General features: G+C 35.4%; 1 protein-coding gene across 1 annotated transcript in view; it reads left to right on the top strand.

Annotated features, from left to right (window-relative positions):
- SPOCK3 (SPARC/osteonectin, cwcv and kazal like domains proteoglycan 3) overlaps positions 1 to 19964 on the top strand; it is a 191595-nt gene that overhangs the window by 146437 nt on the left and 25194 nt on the right. The window contains exon 5 of the mRNA XM_023753473.1: positions 17985 to 18104. Coding sequence (XP_023609241.1) covers positions 17985 to 18104 — 120 coding nt within the window. The remainder of the gene's footprint in view (positions 1 to 17984; positions 18105 to 19964) is intronic.

Genomic DNA, 19964 nt, shown 5'->3' with positions numbered 1-19964 from the left:
GTCTATATATGGGATTGTCTAGTGTGCAAATAAAGGCAGTTTTACCTTGTCTCTTTCCAATTCTGATCCTTTTATTTCTTTTTCTTGCTTCATTTATCTGGCTAAATTTGTTCAGTGTTGACAGTAAGTGGTAAGAGTATCCATTGTTCTTCATGTTTTGGGAAAGCATTCCGGACTTTCACCTTCAGTTATACTGTTACTTGTAGGATTTTTGTAGATTTCCTTTATCAGGTTGAAGTTCCCACTTATTCCTCGTTTGCTGAAAATTTTTATCATGAGTGAATGTGTATTGGATTTTTTATTTTGTCAAATGATTTTTTTTCATTTACTGAGGTCATCATGTGTTTTTTTCCTTAATAGACATAATTTTTAAATTATGATAATTAATGATAAAACATGTTTGGCTTTTCTTTTTTTAGTTTTTCCAAATACTAGTAGTACCATGTTGTGCTAAAAATCAATGAGAAATTCACAATTAAGTATACAATGGCCGAGAATGGACTTTTATATCTCAAATTATAATAAGTTGTATGGACTTATTAAAAGCAATTCATATTCTGGGTAATTTTAATTTATAAGTTTCTTTCCATTATAAAAATTATATTTTAAATTCTATTTATTGAATACCTTGTTTAGGGTACTACCTATATAGTTGCAATAAGACTTAAAATAGCTGGATGTTCTAAAATAAATTTTAGTATGAATATAAGACTGTATGTTCACAGAAGAGTATTTCTAGGAAGTATAAGTCTTAGGTGCAATTTTTAACAACAGCTTTTAGCATTAAGTGTGGTAAATGAAGTGTGTGTTTATTTTAATTGGATTGAGAAAGAAGTGATGGAAGAATTTAATGGATATGGTGAATCAAGTTTACATTATGTAAAAAGCAGTACAACTAGTAACTTAAGATCAAAATAAAAGTCTACATAAATCAAAAAAGTAAGTTAAACCTAATTCTTCCAAGAGAAAAAAAACATGAAATGATTTTCTTTTTTAAAATATAATTTTATAAGTCTGATAAAAGTATCTTCACTATAATGATGGTTATTGTGTTAAGGCCCTGCTTGAACTACACGAAATAAATGTTGTATTATATAATAGCTAACATTTATCGAGCACATGTATTATAGGTAATTTACTGAGGGGTTTAAAACATTCTACTACTTCAGTTTTCAAAGCAATTATCTGGCCAAAGTATTTGTTAACTATGTAATCTTTAACAAACTACATAATTCCTTATGCTTCAGTTTCTTATTTTTAAAGAATGAAGATAATAATAGTCACCTACTTTATAGGATTGCTGAGATTACTAGAAGAGTTATTAATTTTAAAGAGTTATATACACTAACTGCCCTTATTTTTAATTTTAGAGTTCTGTTGTTATGTGTATATTTGTCAATTAAGCGTTATATTTTCTCAATTCAATGATCCTCTTAAAATTCCTCTTTCCTTTAAGTTTTTTTTTTGGGGGGGGGGTTGGTTTTTTGTTGTATTTTATTTTGTTTTATATTAATATTGTTACTTGGTTTACCATTGAGTTGAATTACCTGTTTTTCTTTATATATTTCTTAATTTTTTAATATTTCTTAGAGCTCCTCTTTCCAGATTTTATGGCTCTAACCTCATTATGGATGGGGAGGCGTTGCTAAGGGACCACTCAGGAGTGGATATTGTATTCATATTAACTGGACTCTGCTTTTCACCCATGTTGGACTCTGGTTCCACTGTGATATTACCTTGTGACCCTGAACTTCTGCTATTACCATTTGGCCTACAATTCTGCACTTCCTTCACATCTGTAACATCTTGTGAGCAGAGGCACTGACTGGCCTTTCCATGTATATATGTAAACAGCCTTCAAAGAAGGAGAGAGCATCTCCATTTAGAGTAAAACCATGTTGGCCTATAGCCTTGAAAGGTGAGAGTTACTGTTCCTGTCCTGGAAAGAGGCAGGTGTGCTTGTGGGCCACTACACTAGATGCAGGTTTCCCCAGCTCAGGATTCCTCCCCATTAATGCAGTGCATCGCCTGTGCAGGCCTCACCTGGCCCGGTGATGTCCCTAAGCCATAGTCACATTGCTCTGTGTGGATCAGGCCTTAGTGGAAAAAAAAGCAAGAAAATGATTATGCTCTGGCTACTGCTACTGCTGTGTAATAAACTGACTTTATTTCTGGCCCCGAGTCTGGGTCTTCTTCCCATAACCATAAAACTGTGGCAGGCTACGGTGTAAGTAGGTTAAATTTCAGATCTGTCACAGTACTTGACACTCTCCTTCTGTCACAGTTGATGAACAGATAGGAAACGATTCACCCAGTGCAATAGCAAAATAAAAAGGAATCAGACTCTCTGAGCAATGGAACCCCATCCTCTCAGCTACTGTTTCCTGCTTACAACACAGAGCCTCTGTCTTCTACAAGATCTTGAATAGTGTTTTTCTTATTCATTTTCATCCATATATAGATCTCTTACTTCTCTAGTTTCTCCAGGTTTGGTTTGGGAAAAGGAATGAGGATTACGTGCTTTTTCAACATCCTGTCACACCACATAGACTTTCTATGATTTAAAATTAGTTATGCATTCATCTTAACATAAAGTGTTTGATTTGTATGTAATTTCCTTTCCAATCAACACGATGATATTATGTGGCTCCAGAGGAAGTCTGCCCTCTCAGAGAGAGAAGGGGGAAAAATAACACATTTGGCAGACGGGAAAATTGCAGCCTTACAAAGCATACAGGATGCTTTTTTGAAATGCTACTTGATGGCAAAGAAATTAATTAAAAATCTGCAGGGCCAAAATATACACACACATAAGAATCATTTTGGCATGAATTAACAGAATGAATAATGAAGTTTATAGCACCAGATACCCAGGATATGTAAAGAAATTTGAGACAGCCTCGAGGAAAAACACATTAAGAATTGCATACACATGCACAGTTGGAATCGCATCTCTGAACAAAGACCATCCATATTTTAAAGCAGAAGAGATTTGAAATGAGTTATTTTCATTTATAAAAAGCAGAGGAAAGGACAATAAGCACTGCAGTTAAATCAGAAATTATTTAAACTTATTTCCTAGATAATTACTTTCTCTTACTGGAGGAATTATTAAATAGTTCCTACCAGATTATGCCAGATTTAATAACTCGTTATAGTTGTAAGGATGCTGCAGCACAATAGTAAGAAGAACATGAGTTGAAAGATAACTGAATTGGATACATAGTTATGGAATTTAACTAACTGTGTGGATTTGGGTAAACTGTGTAAGTACTCTCAGCCTCAGTTTCCCCAACCTTAAAATGAGGATAATGACTTTCATGGTTGATTAGTTGAAATAAATTATATTAAAGGCCTGTTAAAAGTTAACTTGGGTTAGGAACTCAAAAATGTGCATATCCATTTATTATATCATATTTTATAACTGTAAGTGTTTTGTGGAAGACCAGATAATATCTTCAGAATTTTGTAACCATATCAAGTGAATAGTTTCTCCTTACTAATATATAAAGTTAATAGTTAGAAACATCAATGAGAGAGAAACATCAATCAGCTGCCTCCTGCACACCACCCACTGGGGATGTGCCTGCAACCAAGGTACATGCCCTTGACCAGAATCGAACCTGGGACCCTTCAGTCCGCAGGCCAACACTCTATCCACTGAGCCAAACCAGTTAGGGCAATCTTCAAAATTTTGTAACCATATCAAGTGCACAGTTTCTCCTTACTAATATATAAAGTTAATATATGCTCTACACTCAGTATCATAATACATTAAATTTTTATTTGCTTTTTGTGATTAAACAGCTCTGTGGTCATAGGTTATTTTCCCCTGATTTGTTTTTCCTGATTAGGCACATTATCTGTTTAGTGATAGTCTGACATTATAACAACAAATTACCAAATACAGGAAGTGAGTCCCCATCCTTAGCTGTATCTTAGCAGTTCTGAGAGAAAAATAATTATTCGTAAAGATTTTATAATGCAAAGTTTTTACATATATTTCCTAACAACCATTTTTGTATCAATAAGTTTATGTGCAATCAAAATATAGATATATAAACATTTTCTTATTTCCCTCAAAATATAAAAGCCTAATATGCTAAGTGTCTGGCCATTCAACTGCTCGCTATGACGCATACTGACCACCAAGGGGCAGATGGTCTGACTGGTAGGTTAGCTTGCTTCTGGGATCTGGCTGATCGGGACTGGGCGAGATGGGCCAGACACATTCTAGAGCCCTCCCATGGCCCCTTCCAGCCCAATCGTGCACCCGTGGGGTCCCTCAGCCTGGCCTGCACCCTCTCGCAATTTGGACCCCCTCGGGGGATGTTGGACTGCCAGTTTCGGCCTGATCCCCACAGGCTAGACCAAGGAACTCCACCAGTACACAAATCCATGCATGAGGCCTCTAGTTGATCTATATTAAAATTATATTTCATAATATGCTAATTATATATAATATAGGATGTCCCAAAAATGTATACACATACTTTGAATAATTATAAACGCAGAGTTTATTAAAATACATTTCATTTTGAAATTGCACTACCAGCTGTTAAAGTGTATATACATTTTTGGAGTCATCTGGTATATAAAATATAATCCATATAATACCACATATTACTCTAATTTTTCCTTATCATATTTTGGTTATATTCTCTGTTGATACTAATTCCTTATTGAAATAAATTATCTTGAAAAATGAATATTTGTGAATAAACATCTAATTACTATGTAATCTTATTTTCAGAGTTATTGTTCTTAAATTTGAAGTAAGCCAAGTATTGATGTCATTTCATACACATTCTCCAGTACCTCCCTTTTCATTGTTTTCCATTTATTAACTATTCCATTTCCATCTCCAAATTAGAATTTCAGGGTAAGACTATGATATTTCATGTATGACCTTTTTGCAAATACTTTCTAAACCTTCTCTGAATATACATGTATATCTTATCTATACAGCCATTTAGTCTTTGTCCTGGAGACTATTCGTGGTTTTTAAAGTTGTGATGAAACATTACAATCAGATTTACTTTATGAAAATGTAATTTAATTTAAATCAGTTGAAGGTTTATGATAAATTAAACATGGACAGAATGTGTGTATGGAACATTAATCTGAAGCAGTAAGAATAAGCAGCTGTGTTTCCCTGGTCAGATAACTATAGTATTTATATTAATTTTCTCATGAAATGGAATGATTAGAAGAAAATTCATTATGTTTCATTAAAGAAAGAGGATGCCAAAATGCTCTTTTATTTATTAATTTTAAAGTATATGCTACTCCACTCCCACATTTCTCGAAACCAGTAATACTTTAATGAAAGCATGTAAATAATGAAATTAAAAATATATAATACCATGACACTACATGTACTTGAATGTTCATATATATGTATGTATGAATTTTAAAAATGTAAAGACTCTACAATTTTTATATAAATTTAATTCATCCCTTTGAAGAATTATGGTCCAATGGGAGCATACCTCAAAATTTACAAAATTCATTTCAACCCTGGTTCCATGGGTTGGTTAGTTGGAGTGTTATCCTGTACACCAAAAGGTTGCGGGCTTAATCTCCAGTCTAGGGACAGACAGGAGGTAACTGATGGATGTTTCTCTCTCACAATGATGTTTCCTTCTCTCTCTCTCCCTCTCTCCCTCTCTCTCTAAAAAAAAAAACACACAATAAAAACATTCTCAGATGAGGATTAAAAAGTTCATTTCAATATACTATTGATATATTTTGAATATTTTAATTGAACTCATACATATAGAAATGCATGTAAATAAGAACACTATTTCTAAAAATAGAATATATTATCAAAAAACTTTAAGATCATTAGGTTGGAATCTTTTCCGTAAAAATGTTTACATCATAACACCAGACATTACTTCTGCTATAGCTTCTCTGTACCTGAAAGATGCAAGAAGCTCAAGCAATAAAGATGAGAGAGCATGATTCATCTTAACTCAAGAATCCATCAGAGATGGTTTTCTTTAAGTGTTTAGGCATAGTCACTTAGCCCGATAGCCAGTGATGCAGTGCGCCTTGAGAGTTTTGTGACTAGCTTCCATTCACCAGGCCATTAAGATCACCTCACTATTGGTTGCTTATGATGTGAAACACTCCACAATGAAATACAGATGCTTGGTGTGACACACAGTCTTTGTTTGCAGATTCTCATTTATTTATTTTTATCTGACATAGATATTACTATTAAATTTTCCTTAAGTTACTATTACAAATATGTGAACCTTAGTCATAGTAATGTATACTTTAAGACAAACCCTATATAATAAAAGGCTAATATTCAAATAGACCGAATGGCAGAACAACCAAACAACTGGTCACTATGACGTGTAATGACCACCAGGGGGCATGCATGGACCATGGAGGGCGCGGTGGGATGGTGGAGCAGGTAAGCAGGGGTGCTGGTCACTGTCATTGGGGCGAGCCTTTGGTGGTTGCTGAATAGCCTCTGGTGGTTGCTGAATATTCTTTGCTCTCACCCACTGCTGGTGCTGGCCCTGCTTGCACCTGCTGCCGGCACTGGTCCCGATCACTGGGTGCTGTCAGCAGTGTAAGTGGCGGCTGCTGCCCTGATTGCCCTTGAGGGCTTCTCCACCTCCCCCTGCTCCTGAGGGGCGATCAGGGCAGCAGTCGCAGCTCACACCCACTGATGGTGCAGGTCCCACTCGCACCCATTGCTGGCACCAGCCCCAATCACTCCATGCTTGTCAGCGGGTGCAAGTGGAGCCAGTGCCATCAGCATGTGGGAGTGGCAGTGGCTGGAGGGGGCTGCCGGCAGACTGAGGACTGGGGGCTGGGCAGAGGTGCAGAGTATGGGCCAATACCCACCCCTGTGCCCAAGGCAGCCTCGAGGCCCACAGTTCCTTTCAAGGTGCATGAATTCATGCACTAGGCCCCTAGTCAATTATAAGAAACAATAATAATCCAAAAATTACATATGCTAAAATTTTACTAAATTTTTATATTGATATATTCATATATTTGATTCATTGAGGGACACTAGTGTTAAACATTTTTAAAAATATATTTTTATTGATTTCAGAGAGGAACAGAGAGGGACAGAGAGATAGAAACTTCAGTGATTAGAGAGAATTGTTGATTGACTGCCTCTTGTATGTCCCTCATTGTGGATCGAGCCTGCAACTCAAGCATGGGCCCTGACAGGGAATCCAACTGTGACCTCTTGGTTCATAGGTCAACATTCAACCACTAAGTCACTCTGGCTGGGTTAAGATTTTTTAAATAAAATTTATTTTTTAAGAAATATTTTCATGAAAGTCATGTAAATAACCTTTTAACTTCACCATTGTGTAACTCAACTCATTTACATGCAAAATAAAAGCAACATCCTCCATCTGGTGACAGATCCTCTAAATTAAAGGTAAATGTCTAAAGAAATGAACAAAATTATTCACTATGACAAACTGCACAAAAAACCTATAAACTGTGTAGTATTAAGTCTTGCTGATAGTCAAAAGACTTTATTAGTCATAACAAAAGCTGGAGCCTCATGAAGTATTTTAAGACACTAAAATAAGGACATTTTATAATTTGTGGATCCAAACTAAAATGTGGCATGCATTTATTTGTTTCTATAATGCTTGTGTACATAATATTTAAACATTAGTAAAGTAGTAATTAAGAAAAAGTATACCTATAGGTTAACAATAATTTAACTATTTTTTAATTAACGTTATACTTTAAATAATGCTGCTTTTCTACAACTCTCAATTACTTTAGAATTTAGTGTAAGGAGTATAAATTCATTAACATTTTATTGTGTTTCCACAAACAGCAATTATATTTTAATGTAGCATTGGGTTATATTTTTTACTATATGTGGAAAAATTTTGTTACACTTTTTAAATAGTTTTTATTGTAGAGGGCTTTTAAAAACATGAACTTGTAATATTTTATGTACTTAAAAATGCTTCCACTTGTTTCAAACTTAAATATGTTGCTCTTGCAAATGCCAGTCAGGTTTTATTATTTCAGATGATTGCCAAATGTACTAACATTTTCACATATGACTTCTTTTTTACCCCACAGTAATTCTCTTAATGGCTACTAGAACTGATTGTAATAGCAAGTATGCCTTCTATTAATATTATGCAAGAGTAAAAGCAGTTCTTGGCAGGTTCCTGAATGGAATTCATCTGATTAAATATGCATTTTTTATTACTGTCTAACCTTCTACAACCTTTAATGTCTGCCTTTTGCCATTGAAGATTAATCTGCCAGTCTGTAAGATGGAGTAAAATCTGAATGGATCTGCATTACTTTACCTCATTTATCATTTATTATTTTTACTGTTTGTAGATATATATGTGACCATAAAATTATCATCCATTAGCAAAGGAAACCAACTAGAATATAATGCTAAAATATACAGATTATCAAATACATTTTCTGGTTATCCAAAATTTACCAGACCTACAAAAGACTCTCAAAGAAAATAATAAATTAAAAAGATTTACACTTTTGTTTTATTTACCTAACTATCCATCCATCCACCAATAATTTTTGAAGTTCTGTTTATTATCAATACTAGAGGCCTGTTGCACAAAATTCATGCATGGGTGGGTTTCCTCAGCCTGGCCTGCAATCCAGAACACCTCTCCAATCCAGGACTGCTGGGGGATGTCCGACTGCCAGCAATCAGACATTCCTCTCACAATCCAGGACCGCTGGCTTCTAACCACTCACCTGCCTGCCTGCTTGATCACCCCTAACCGCCTCTGCCTGCTGGCCTGATGCCCCTAACTGCTCCCCTGCCTGCCAGATCACCCCTAACTGCCTCTGCCTGCTGGCCTGATGCCCTTAACTGCTCCCCTGCCTGCCAGATCACCCCTAACTGTCCTCCCCTACCGGCCTGATTACTCCTAACTGCTTTCCCCTGCCAGCCTGATCACCTCTAACTGCTCCCATGCCGGCCTGATTGCCCCTAAACCCCTCTGCCTTGGCCCACATCACCGTGGCTTTGTTTGGAAGGAGGACCGGACAACCGGAAGATGTCCGGTCGACCTGGTCTAATTAGCATATTACCCTTTTATTAGTATAGATAATTCTGCTGTGCAGAAGATTAGACATTCATGATAAACATATGAGATATATAGGTCTTTTTCTGTTTTGTAAAATATATGTATCCCTAAAGAACATTATTGCTCAGAAAAATATATGATTCTGTGAAAACAAAAATACATAAATAAATAAATAAATAAATAAATAAATAAATAAATGCAGTTTTGATAATGTTATATATTTTATCATTTTGGAGATGTAAATTGGTTTAAAGCATGTTAAAATTCTCGATAAATTATGCAGAAATGAAATCTCTTCAAAAAAATTTTAAGTTCTATGCTTGTTAAACTCTTGGCTGTGAAACCCTTAACACAAAATGTAATTCTTCACAGAATTGTGATCTGTGAGGCATGTTTTGAAAATGCTGTGGTTGCATTGACTGTTCAATCCATGCTGTCAGTGACTAGAAACCAATTTGGAAACAAATGAAATGTGTATATTTATTTTTTACCCCTTTCTTCAATATACAGTTAGGAGTGACAATTGTCAAGGATATTAAATGTTTGAAATGCAGAAATATATGAAGATTTTTAAAAACGGCTGAAAACATATCTGAGGCGAAGCGTTAGCTTTTTAACATGCACAGTGTGAATTTCAGGTGATTTGAATTACATTCAGGGACACTAATAACGTGCTATCAGCACAAGGCATGCCTTCTGTTATAGTCTGAATTGTGCCACTCAAAATTCATGAGTATAGAAGTACCTCAGAATGTGACTATATTTGGAAACAGGGCCTCTAAAGTGGTAATTAAGGCAAAATAACATCATATTGTTGGGCTCTATTCCTGTATGACTGATATCCTTTTATGGAGAGAAGATTGGAATACAATCTATAATGACCAAGGGACCACCAAATGAGGGCACAGCTAGAAGGTAGTAAATTGCACAAAATCAGAGATGGAACAGAATAGAGAGCCCAGAAGGAAACCCACACCTATATTATCAATGAATATTTGACAAAGTGGGTAAAAAGATACAATGGGGTAAAGATAGTCCATTCAATAAATGGTGCTGGGAAAATTGGACATGTACATGCAATGTACATGTAGGGGAGGGCAGGAAGAGATTAACCAAAGATCTTATATGCATACTAGAGGCCCAGTGCAGGAATCCATACACCGGTGTGGTCCCTCAGCCTGGCCTTCGGAGATCAGGCCAAAACCAGCAGTCCAACATCCCCCAAGGGGTCCCAGATTGGGAGAGGGCGGAGGCCAGGCAGAATCTGTGCACCAGGCCTCTAGTAAATAAATAAAAAACAAACCAAAAGTGTTGACACTGCCTGATATTTATTCTCCCCCTTGCCTAATGACAGAAGTGGATTTATCTATATTTTGTAGGACATTAAATATTTCCACAAAGTTTGTCATCTTTAAGATGTTTGCCTAGAATGCTACTGAGTCATTTCATCCTGTTTCTAGTTGCTCCTGCTTTTCAGAGAGACGTTTTTATAACCCCAAATGTCACTGACTGACAGCAGATAATGAATCATGTATGGCTGCTGTCCAGGAGCCTGCTTGGAGACTCACCTATTCAACACCTGCCCTTTAATGTCTGAACAAAATACCTCTCAGAGTAAAGCAGCTCCGTCCTGAGACCAGTCCTTCAAAGCAAATCATTTATAAATCAAAAAGTTTCACATACACTTGTGAACATCAGTGTGTTTTAGTAGCTATAGAAATTGTAGCTCATGGTTTAGTAAAATTGTATGAAATATAGCAATGCTGAGGGCCCATGGTTTCCCTTCCATAATTAATCAGTTAACATTTCCATATGACTTCAATGCACAGCACGCTCAGACTGAACTAACCCTTGGTAAGGAATCATTCTCTTATGATGTATGCACCTGTACTCATGTGTGTGAATTTGTCAGAGAATCTGGAGGGTGACTTACCTGATTCTGTACCCTTTGTACCTGATTGTGTACTACATGCAGCAGACCTGGCCTCTGTAGTTTAATAGGGTCTACCCCAAAGCCTCCTTTGTCTCTGTGACAAATACTGTAGGAATTTTTAACTGAAGCTTTTAAGAAAGGCATAGTTTAAGCTAAAATTGCTCAACCTTGGTCTGGAATGACAGCTACCTACATTTTACTCTGTAATTAGGAAATTGTGTGTGTGTGTGTGTGTGTATGTGTGTGTACATTTGATTTTACACACGTTTGCTCTAAAAATTTTAGTCCCTCTTCATTTACCAGATGAAGCTTCTAGAACCTTCTTTGATCAGGCATCTTCCTTTTTCCAAAAGGTCAAAACCATGCTATGCTTGTCCCATCTATTTTTCTCTAACATCTTCAGTCTCAGCTTATGGATTTTCTCAGAAAGTCTTGAACTACTGATTCTTACAGAAAAAAAAAAACACTTGCTGAAAAAAACTGCAAAATGGCCAGCACCACTTATTTAATAGTATAAGCCATGAAATGTTCTCATTTACTCTGATTTGTACTTTCTCCAATTTATATGTTCTTTTCGTTTGGTGTATGTATTGTCTCCTTCCAGGCAATGATGGAAATATTTTTACATTCTGATTTGGAAAAACTTCCTAAGTTCCATGTTAAAAACCTAATTCAGAATTGAACAGAATGTAGAAACTGTCATTTATGTTGAAGCTTCATGATCATATTCCAGAAGGGGGTAGGGGGGTGTTCAGGCATCCTCTTTCTTTCATTGCCTGATGGTGGTTATTCTGTCGACTACACATGCTGTATGCATTGTTAGTTAGATTGTCTTAAATAAATATGAAATTCAGGCAAGGCATAGAAAAGGCTACTTTTTGTTGTTGTTTTCAATCCTCACTAGGATATTTTTTCATTGAGTTTTAGAGAGAGTGGGAGGGAGGGGGAGAGACACACAGAGAGAAGCATCGATGTGAGAGTATAGTAGTTGATGTTGAGTGACATGTTGCTTGGACTTTTCTTTTTGTAATAGACTTGGTCTTCCAAGAAATTATTGACATCAAGGCAAACTTAAGCCCTTTTATGTGTAGATTAATTGTTTACTAAAGGCTTTTCATTGTACCACATTCACACATCAACCTAATCCCATGAAGCAGGCAACCAGAATCTTTGTCCTTTACATTGTTGCAAAGGGTGGTGGCAAATATTTTTATTTTTCAGCAGTGAGATGTGGTGATGTTTTATTTCTTCACTTTGTAGAAAACAAACACTTATGAAATTCTTTCTTTTACCAAAAGCTCATGAGGAACAAACACCAAATACCTTTGAGTACCTCATATAATTATTTTCTAACGTTGTGCAAGAATGAAGGGTGATTTGAAAAATATTGTATAAAACCTTATGAATAAAGCCCAATAGACATAGTAGTCATTTTGCTAGACCTACAATGTATTCAAACAGAATTGATAACATTCTTTAAAGCTAGTGCACAGTTACCAGGTGGACTCCACCACCCACCAGTGGAGCCTTCCCAGAGCATCCTCTGTGCCCACAAATTTGAAGTTAGGTCTGAGTGTTATAGAATGTTGTTTCAACGAACAACTCACAGTGGTAGGCATCAGTATTCTTTCTTTAATAAATGATAATCTTAATAATTACATTTAAGTTTGTTACAGTATATCAGGAGCATTTTAACATTTTTTTGGTAAAATGTCAGTCTATGAAAGTGTTTGAGACTTGAGAAACTTATTGTCCCCAAAATACAAAAATAAAAGAAAAATAATCAAAAGTAAATGTTTAAGAGTTATGAAATATGTCTTCTTTAATTTTTTAATTTTGCATTTATTAAATTTCAGGAAATGTGTGGCTTAAAGTTTCTAATTTGGCAAAAATCCCTACCTTGCCCAATGCTTTCAGATAAATCATTGCCAAATTTAGATTAAATGACTTGTTTTCAAAAGAAAATTCACTTGGACATATTATATAAATATTTTCAAAGATTTGATACCTAACATTTATGTATGCTACAGGTAGGAGCTTCAAAATAAATGGCTTGGGCTTCAGGTAGGCACTGAAATGTTCCCTAAATCACTCCATTAAATCTCACTACTTGTGATCCTCTTTGAGTAATAAGAACCTAGAATCTGAGTGCACAGTACTCTTATTTTTCATTGTTTAATGTATTACATATGTCTCCTTTACCCCCAATTGATGCCCCCCACCACCACTCCCACCTCTCAGGACAAGCCCCACCACCCCAGTGTCTGTGTCCATTGGTTATGCTAATATGCAATTGCACAGTACTCTTGTGTAGCCCTGCCACTGATATATATTTTATTGATAGGAAAAGATGCTAGTGTAGCATAACAGAGATTTTTCTGAATTAAGAGTACCAGATTTGCCATGGAATAACTATGGTATGAAATGAGGCAACAAATTCTCTAAACTAATTGGTGTTATAAAGGAAGCTAATACCTCCATGTTTGAGTTAACGACTATGATCGATAAATTCTAATTGTCCTCCTTCACCTCCTGTCCACACAATGTGCATTTAGTATTGCTCTGCAGTTTCCATGAAGGAGAGGCAGTGCAGGGAGGGAAGTGTCTCTCTCAAACAAATTTTCAGGACTGGGGTGAAAAGCCAAAAGGTATGAAAGAGTATAATCAAGACCGACAATCAGCCTCCCGCCCCATTTCTCCTCATTTCCACCCCTGGGTCATAGAGCTGATGGTTTTTAAGCCTACTGCTTCTCCCCATCTGGTGATGAGCTCATTTGTGAAACAGCCATTTATCAACTTCAAACATTACCTTTACGTTTTCTGCTTTGATAAATGAGAACATATTTCACTTCTCTCCCACTTTTCAGTATAATTACATGGCTATTCTTAGCTGTTTATTGGTTACAATTTAGAAAGCAAAATCATTAGCAAAAACAAAAACAGAAGCACTTAACCATCTGTTTCCAGTTCCACAGACATCGCTCGCCTCCTCACTGTGTCAGATGAGGACGTTAGTGTGGCCATGTTTCACTCCGCATGTGCTTCCTCCCGCCTTCGTGTTCTTAGTGGCTATAGTTGGACTGTTCATTGCCAAAACTGATAACACACTTACATTTTATTCTATGATCATTTTAAAATCGTCTGTGAATTCTTTATATAGTAAGTCAATTTGCACATAAAAAAATTTACAATATGACAATGTGAATACTGTTCACTAAAAAGTGAGAATTTGTGCTGCAGTTATATCTGTACAAATGCATATTTTTTCTTTCTTAATGGACGATATTACTAGCCTCAGTTTTAAAGGCATCTACCATTTCATATCCCCATATTATGATTATGGTAAGTTTTTACAAGTTGTCAACCAGAGACTATTCTATCAAATCACACTCTGGCCACCACCCACCAGATTTGTCTGTGACTGAGCTGACCGTGAGCTTGCTTCATCTTGAAAGGCACTACACTGCTAGTCTGAATACTGTGCTTCTCGGTTTTTCAGTGGGGTCTCTCTTTTATAAATTTCATGTCCTCGTATTTTTTTTAATTTCCTATATTATTTTGCTGCAACCCATCTTCATGGAGGCAAACCTAAACATGCCTTTATTCTGCCCTATTTGACTGCTAATTGAATAGATGTTAGGTACTAGATTAAAATACATTTATTTTCAATATGTTTTTATTGATTTTAGAGAAAGAGGAAGGGAGAGGGAGAGAGAGAAGCATCAATGACAGAAACATCGATAGGCTGCCTCCTGCATGCCCCCTACTGGGGATCGAACCCACAACCTGGGCATGTGCCCTGACTGGAATTGAACCTGTGACCTCTAGGTGCATGGGACAACACTCAACCAACTGAACCACATTGGCCAGGACTAAAATCTATTTTTATTAAAATGTTGAAGGCCTGCTTTATATTTTTCTGTAACCCAGTGTTGCTAATAATTATTGGGAGATAAAGCTGACTCTTTGTGTTTGGTAGTGAATTTTTGTTTGTTTTTTCAGTCTGATTATTTAAGTTTATTTTTTTTCTGCAAGCTCTTGTCATTTTATTTTTATGTTTTATATTCTAAATATTGAAAGGTATTTTGGTGTCGGTGTATATAGATCTACATTTAATTCAGTCAGAAAAGATCTCGGTGGTTCCTTTTTCTCTGAAAACTTGTTCTTTTGCTGCTATAGGAATTATTTTCTTTATTTTTAAAATAATTTTATCCATTTTCAAATTATTCTTTCTCTTAATAACTTCCATAAGGCAGATAGTAGACTTGTTAATCTGGACCTCCATGTCTCCTTTTCTTTATGTTCTTTTGCTTTAGTTTCCCTCTATTGTTTTTGTTTTATAGTCTAGATTGTTTTCTGGCTTTATCCCCACTGATTCTATTGCATGTTTTGTCTTTTCAAATATGTGAGTAGGTGTGTGGGTACACAAATATAAATGTATATGTAACTTTTTAAATTTCCAGGACCTCTTCCCTTTTCATTCATTTGCTTTACCTAATACCATGCTCTAGTTAATAATTTGACACACTTGAAGAACCTTGCATTAAAACCTTGCTTTTCAACCCATGTACACAGACAATGGTGTGGTGAAGGTCTGGTGCGAGAGGTGGGAGAAGACTAGAAGGGGTCAATGGGGGGGAAAAGGGGACATATGTAATACTTTCAAGCAATAAAGATGATTGTTTTAAAACCTTGTTTTTCTCTTATTCTAATTTAATTTAAAATCATATTTATTTTGTTATTATGATTTATTATTCTGTTATTTATTCCTGGCTACAAATACAATTAGATCAATGAGTACCAAGTACTGTTCTAGTTCACTACTGGCTATAAAATTTAGGGCAGTCATTTATATTCAGTGTCCTAGTTTCCATAGCTATAAAAAATAATAATCATTTACCTAATCTTCCGGGCTTTATATTAAAATCAAATGTGAAACCTCATTAAAAGCATTTCATGCTGTATAAATACAATGAATTATTTCTAGGGGAACTGTTAGAAAATATGCAGATTGGACATTTTGACTTATTCTAGAAAAGAACTGTAGTAAACCACGGATGACTGTCAGACATTCACAAGAGTGAAGTTTGACTGGTCATATTGCAATCCAACATGTCTGTAACGAAGGATTTGATCAGAAGTGAAGTAGGAATGTCATTCTATAAATAATGTTATATTCCAATATTGTTTACCTTAGGTATTTTGTTGTGTGATAAGGACATTTGACTCATGACTTATAATAATGCATAACAGCAGTGTAGCCTCTGTCTGAATAAAAAAAATGGAAAGGCGAGTCTTATGGGGTAACCTCCATCATGGGCCCCTGTTAATGCTGAGGAATATATGGTAGCATATTAGCTTATTTTTCCATGAGATCTGTGTGATCTGTTTTTAATCGACATTAAAAATGGACTTGAACAGACTGACAAATCTCAGAGGGAAAGAGAGGCAGGAAGAGATTAACTGAAGAATTTATATGCATATATGCATAATCCATGGACACAGACAGTAGTGCAGTGAAGACCTAGGGTGGGGTGGGAGTGTGGTGGAAGAGGTCAATGGGGAGAGGGAAAGGGAACATCTGTAATACTTTCAACAATAAAGATAAATTTAAAAAAATAAACTTGAAGATATATGCTCCTTTAAAGAAGATATGTTGACATAGGCTTTGTGTATTTTCTTTTAAAAATCTGTTTTGCTCACATACATCTCTGCAGAGATGACCATGTCACATGACGACAGTCATAACTTACTGAAATGAAAATTGATAAGGTTTGAGTGAAACAGTGTCTTGTTTGAGCTAATTTGGATCATGCTACTACTGAGGTAGTTTGCTATAAAGATTAAGACTTGTGCCCGGCTAGTGGTTGAGTGTCAACCAATGAACCAGGAGGTCATGGTGATTCTAGGTCAGGGCACATGCCTGGGTCCCCAGTGTGGGGAGTGCAGGAGGCAGCCAATCAATAATTCTCTCTTATCATTGATGTTTCTATCTCTATCTCTCCCTCTCCCTTCCTTTATGAAATATATATATATTTAAAAGACCTTGTATTCTATCTTTTGGATACAGAACTTGGATCTGACACTTGCCTGTCTGACCTCCCAATGCATAATTTTCCTAACACTTAAATGTCAGCAATATTATCATAGATTTTATAAAGTTTTTATAAGGATTAAACATGTTACTGTATATAAAGTATTTTTGATAGTTTGTAGTGTTAGCTGCTATTAGTATTATTATTATTGGTATTATCACAGGATTCTTAATTCCTAAAATATTCCAGTACAATACCTGCATCATCTTACATAGAAATTGAAGGTATGGTGTATGTGGCACACCATAAAGGTATATAATGTTTCATATTAGAGTAAATTTTTCAAATGCTATTTTTCTTAAATATAAATTTATTGTACTCAAAAAATCATATGAAGTCACAGATATTATTAGATATATATGATAAGCACTATAGCATTAAAATTTACTATCACTGTTAAACAAAACTGTGCTAAATTGATCAACCAACTTTTTATCATTTTTAACAGATTTTTTTGTTTGGGTATTGTATAGCCAATAATAAATGTGTAAGTACTCAGTTTGGATTTTCAACTCTGTATTTGCCCAGATGATTACCACCTTACTATGACAAAAGTTCAGAACATACATATTTAACCAATTTATGTGATGTTAAAAATGAGTACTTTCAGTTGCTGTTATATTCTAGAGAAAAGTGGAAGTAAAATTCTACTCGTAATATTTCTTTATTAAATAAAATGTTATACTTAATCTCATTGTGTTTGGAACACATTTATTTTTAGTGTGTGAAAAGCTGAAACACAATTAAGTCATTGTATTACTTTTTTTTTTCATTTAGCTGTTGTTACATTTCAGTTGCTGGAATAGTTTGAGAATTAGCATTGACCTTCTGCTAAGTTATTATTCATGATTTTTGTTATTATTCCTTTGTTTTTAGCATGTAGTGACCTGGAGTTCAGGGAAGTGGCAAACAGGTTGCGGGACTGGTTCAAGGCCCTTCATGAAAGTGGAAGCCAAAACAAGAAGACAAAAGCATTACTGAGGCCTGAGAGAAGCAGTAAGATTTCTGTCTTTGAAATATGCTATTGTCTTTGATGTGGGATTTTATTTCCAACAAATCACTTAGATCAAACAAAACACCTACTTCAAAGTTTATCCTTCACTTAGATGCTGAACAAAAATCAGCATTGTATTTACTTCCAAGCGCACCTACAGTATTTTGCAAGGAAATAAACCATTTGTGAAACCTCTGATTGGTAGAAAAAAGGAATATCCCTCAGAGACAGCAGTTAGTCTTTATATTGAATTGAAGGTGTGGGAATATTTTTCAGTGTTTTCATAGAAGTGGTAAAGAATAGACTAACATAGGCGGGGGGAAAGGTAAGAATTTTGGAGCACAGATTTTTAGAGAGCACAATTAGTGCTCCTCATTCCAAAGATTAGCCTTTTCATAATTGCTTTGCAGACATTTCTACTTTGACCCAACTATGACAGTAGACTAAAAGGGTGTTTTCAATGACACACTGAAAATTAAATTTATTAACAAGAGTTATATGAATCTGATATGATTCTTTCATTATCTATTCAGGGGTGGGGAAACTTTTTTCTGCCAAGGGCCATTTGGATATTTATAACATCATTCTTGATCCACACAAATTTATCAACTTCAAAATTAACATGCTATATTTGGTCAAAAATTTAATTAACTCACCCATAATGCCTTGGCAGGGCCAGGCCAAATGATTTCAGAGGCCTTATACGGCCTGTGAGCTGGATGTTCCCCACCCTGATCTATATAATCCCCCCCAGAAGTTTTTGTTTTAATTCCTTGGACATCAGAAGTGCAAATTAAAATAGGGAGCTTGTTATGAATAATCTTATGAACTTTGTATTTTTCCAAAAAAATCAATCCTGTTAATATTTTATTTCCAAAAAATATTTATTACATATTTAACGCTTGTAAAAGAAATAAATTGAAACGTGCTTAATTTTAGGGAGCTCTCAAAGATTGAAGCATTTGACCTAAAATAGGACAAGAGGAAGTAGGCAAAAATCATGAGGAGCATCTTGTAGCAACAAAGGAAGTCCCAAATATGTTTCCTTTGCTTATTGTGACATGGCCCATCCACTCTCACTTTCAATTCTCAACTATCAGCTTCTAAAAAAAAATCCTAAGATGGCACACTCATCCATAATCTACATTTCCTAAAATGCCTCATTTGTTTTCTTCTCATCAAGGAATTTTTTATGATTTCCAGTTTTTGTATTTATAGATTTAATAGTTCTGTCTTACATCATCATTGCTTTTTGTTTCATTTTATTTATTTTTTCCATCATCATTTATTCATCCTCTTATACCCTCTTTCATCTATACCCACCTCTTCCCCCCCACAATCTCTACACTGTTGTCTATGTCCATGAGTTCTTTCTCTCTCTCACTCGCTTTTTCTCTTTTGCTCTATCCCTTTGTTTTTGTTATTAGAAAGGTATTCCTCACTGCTGGACTATTTTAATTTCTACATCGTTTATAATTTCATTTTAAACATTTATTTGTGCTTTACCTCACCTTGTGGTATGAGGTAGGGGTCTAGTATTATTATTTTTCCCTCAAGTAGTTGATCAAATGTACCACAACTGTTTACTTAATGATCCTCATTCTATTGCTAATTTAATTCTTTTTTAAAAAAATTCTTTATTGTTTAAAGTATTACATATAGTATTACATATGTCTCCTTTTTTCCTCATTGAACTCTCCCCGGCCACCCCCATCCCCCAGCACATGCCCTCACCCCCTTAGTGTCTGTGTCCATTCATTATGCTTATATGCATGCATACAAGTCCTTTGGTTGATCTCTTGCCCACCCTCTCCCCTGCCTTCCCTCTGATGTTTGACTGTCCGTTCGATGCTTCTATGTCT

Source organism: Myotis lucifugus, unplaced genomic scaffold (genome assembly GCF_000147115.1).
Source record: "Myotis lucifugus unplaced genomic scaffold, Myoluc2.0 scaffold_1, whole genome shotgun sequence".
NCBI lineage: Eukaryota > Metazoa > Chordata > Mammalia > Chiroptera > Vespertilionidae > Myotis > Myotis lucifugus.
Note: the sequence above shows the minus strand (reverse complement) of the source record. Positions and strands in the feature narration are given on the sequence as shown.